Source organism: Oratosquilla oratoria, unplaced genomic scaffold (genome assembly GCF_046742065.1).
Source record: "Oratosquilla oratoria isolate Oo_2021 unplaced genomic scaffold, ASM4674206v1 SCAFFOLD123, whole genome shotgun sequence".
Taxonomy (NCBI): domain Eukaryota; kingdom Metazoa; phylum Arthropoda; class Malacostraca; order Stomatopoda; family Squillidae; genus Oratosquilla; species Oratosquilla oratoria.
Genome location: NW_027467480.1, coordinates 142,995 through 145,000, shown reverse-complemented (window position 1 = coordinate 145,000; position 2,006 = coordinate 142,995). Strand labels below are relative to the sequence as shown.

Genomic DNA, 2,006 nt, shown 5'->3' with positions numbered 1-2,006 from the left:
CTAAATAGACGAAAACGTTCAGTTTCTGGAAAAATATATACATATATATATGCACATATATATATATATAAATGTATATATATGTATATATATATATATATGCACATATATATAAGCATATATATGTATGTATGTATATATACATATATAAATGAATATATATATATATATATATTCACACATACAGAACATTTGCAGACTACACTTAAATAATGTGTACACAAACCCACGCACACACACAACATTTGTGTGAAACAAGACTCAAATGCAATGTACAAATACACACACTTTTTTTTTTTTTTTTTTTTTTTTTTTTTTTTTTTTTTCCCTTCTTGTAATCTCACCTCCTGTGACTGATCGGCTGGTCGGCAAGACCTCCGCCACCTGACTTCGACGAAGTTGTAATGGTTCGACTTGGCCGTTTTGACCTCGCGCGCACGCGTCAGCGCGCTCTTAGCCTCTGCGCCAGACTAGTCACCATTTTCGTCTGTTGCGCAAAGAGATCCACAGAACAGGATCATCCGGAGAGAAAGACATTGTCCTCTCCTGTTGTAGAAGAGACACCTTCCGGGGAGATTGTCGAGGGCGCACAAGAAGTGCACAGAGATGCTGGTTCCAAAAAAGAAGTTTCCGAAGAGGAGCCCATCTCGCCAGCCAATACTCCAGGAATGTCTTCCTTCGTCAATAAGTACGAGGTCCGTTTCAACCTCGACGAAGGAAGCTTCGCCAAGACAATGATTGTCTAGAACAAGTGCACGGGTCGCCTTTGTGTTGCCAAGATCCCAAAGTGGAGGAATGATTTTATTACAATGATGACCTTTGACCAGGAGATCGAGGCCCTGAGAGCTCTTGTCCACCCGAACATCGTTCGGTTATTGGACGTTTTCGTCGACGAAAAAAGAGGCATGACCATAATTACCGAGTACTGCCCAGGAGGAACCCTGCTTAACTTAGTGCTCAGACAGGCAAGCTCGCACTCCAGGGCTTGGGGCAGACGGGTCATCGCCTTCTTCAGGCAGCTCGTCAGGGCCGTGGCCTTCATGCACGAACGCCACTTTGCCCACCTCGATCTCAAGTCCAAGAACGTCGTCCTGGACGCCAGGAGGAAAGTTCTTAAGCTCATCGACTTCGGTCTCGCCGTCGAGAGATCGGACGTTTACAAAAGAAGTATTATCGGCGTTCAGGGGACCTTCTGCTATATGGCCCCGGAGGTGCTGGACCGCTCCCACCACCCTTACTCAGGAGGCAAAGCCGATGTGTGGTCCCTCGGCTGCGTCCTATTTGAAATGATCAAGGGCTTCTTGCCTTGCTCCATCTGCGGGATCAGATACCTCAGGGTTAAGCGACGGATGAGGAAAAACGTCTGGAGACGTTTAACAATAAGACCAGGACCTCTAGAGACATTCCTCTGTGGAGAAGAGACCTTCGAGGAGTCTCAAAGGCTGGATCTTGCCCGGATCCTTTGGACTATGTTGGACCCACAAGAGGAAACCAGGGCGGATATCTGGCAGGTGCGACAGATCTTTCGGGAACTGGAACAGAATTGGGAAAGACTGAAGACTTCCCACAAATGAGTTTCTACAGCCTCCGAAGAGCGGAGCTAAAATAAGAAGAAAAAATCCGGAGTACAATGGAAAAGATTGAAGACCCTGCAGAAATAAGTTTCCTCAGCCCCCAAAGAGCGGAGCTCAAAAACGAAAGAAAGAAAAAAAAATGCATCATCCACCAAAGAACGGAAGTCTAAAAGTGTACACTCCAACTGGCCATATATTGAAAAGAACGTGACTGTTGAAAGCTACGAGTAATGTTACTTCGCCAACGGACTCTGCGGAATGACCTTTTTCGGACCACATTCGTAGCATTCGGAGAGGGTGTTTCCCTCAGCTGAATAAAGTGGCCTAAGAAAGGCGAGGAGCCTACGCTAGGAGGCGATTGGTAGCTACGGCCGAAGTCGTCACGTTTTGCCCTAAGCACATAGACTGTTGGGGCAGGTAACACACGCATAC

The 2,006-nt window shown here is 46.2% G+C and overlaps 1 protein-coding gene across 1 annotated transcript; it reads left to right on the top strand.

Moving 5' to 3' along the window:
- The first annotated feature begins 774 nt into the window (after positions 1–774).
- LOC143022596 (uncharacterized) lies at positions 775–1,574 on the top strand. Its single transcript, XM_076180892.1, has one exon. The coding sequence runs from the start codon at positions 810–812 to the stop codon at positions 1,572–1,574; it is 765 nt and encodes a 254-aa protein (XP_076037007.1). The 5' UTR covers positions 775–809.
- Positions 1,575–2,006: the final 432 nt, after the last annotated feature.

Bases quoted from the DNA above. Each gene is read 5' to 3' on its own strand.
- LOC143022596 (XM_076180892.1), top strand. From the start codon at position 810: ATGATGACCTTTGACCAGGAGATCGAGGCCCTGAGAGCTCTTGTCCAC.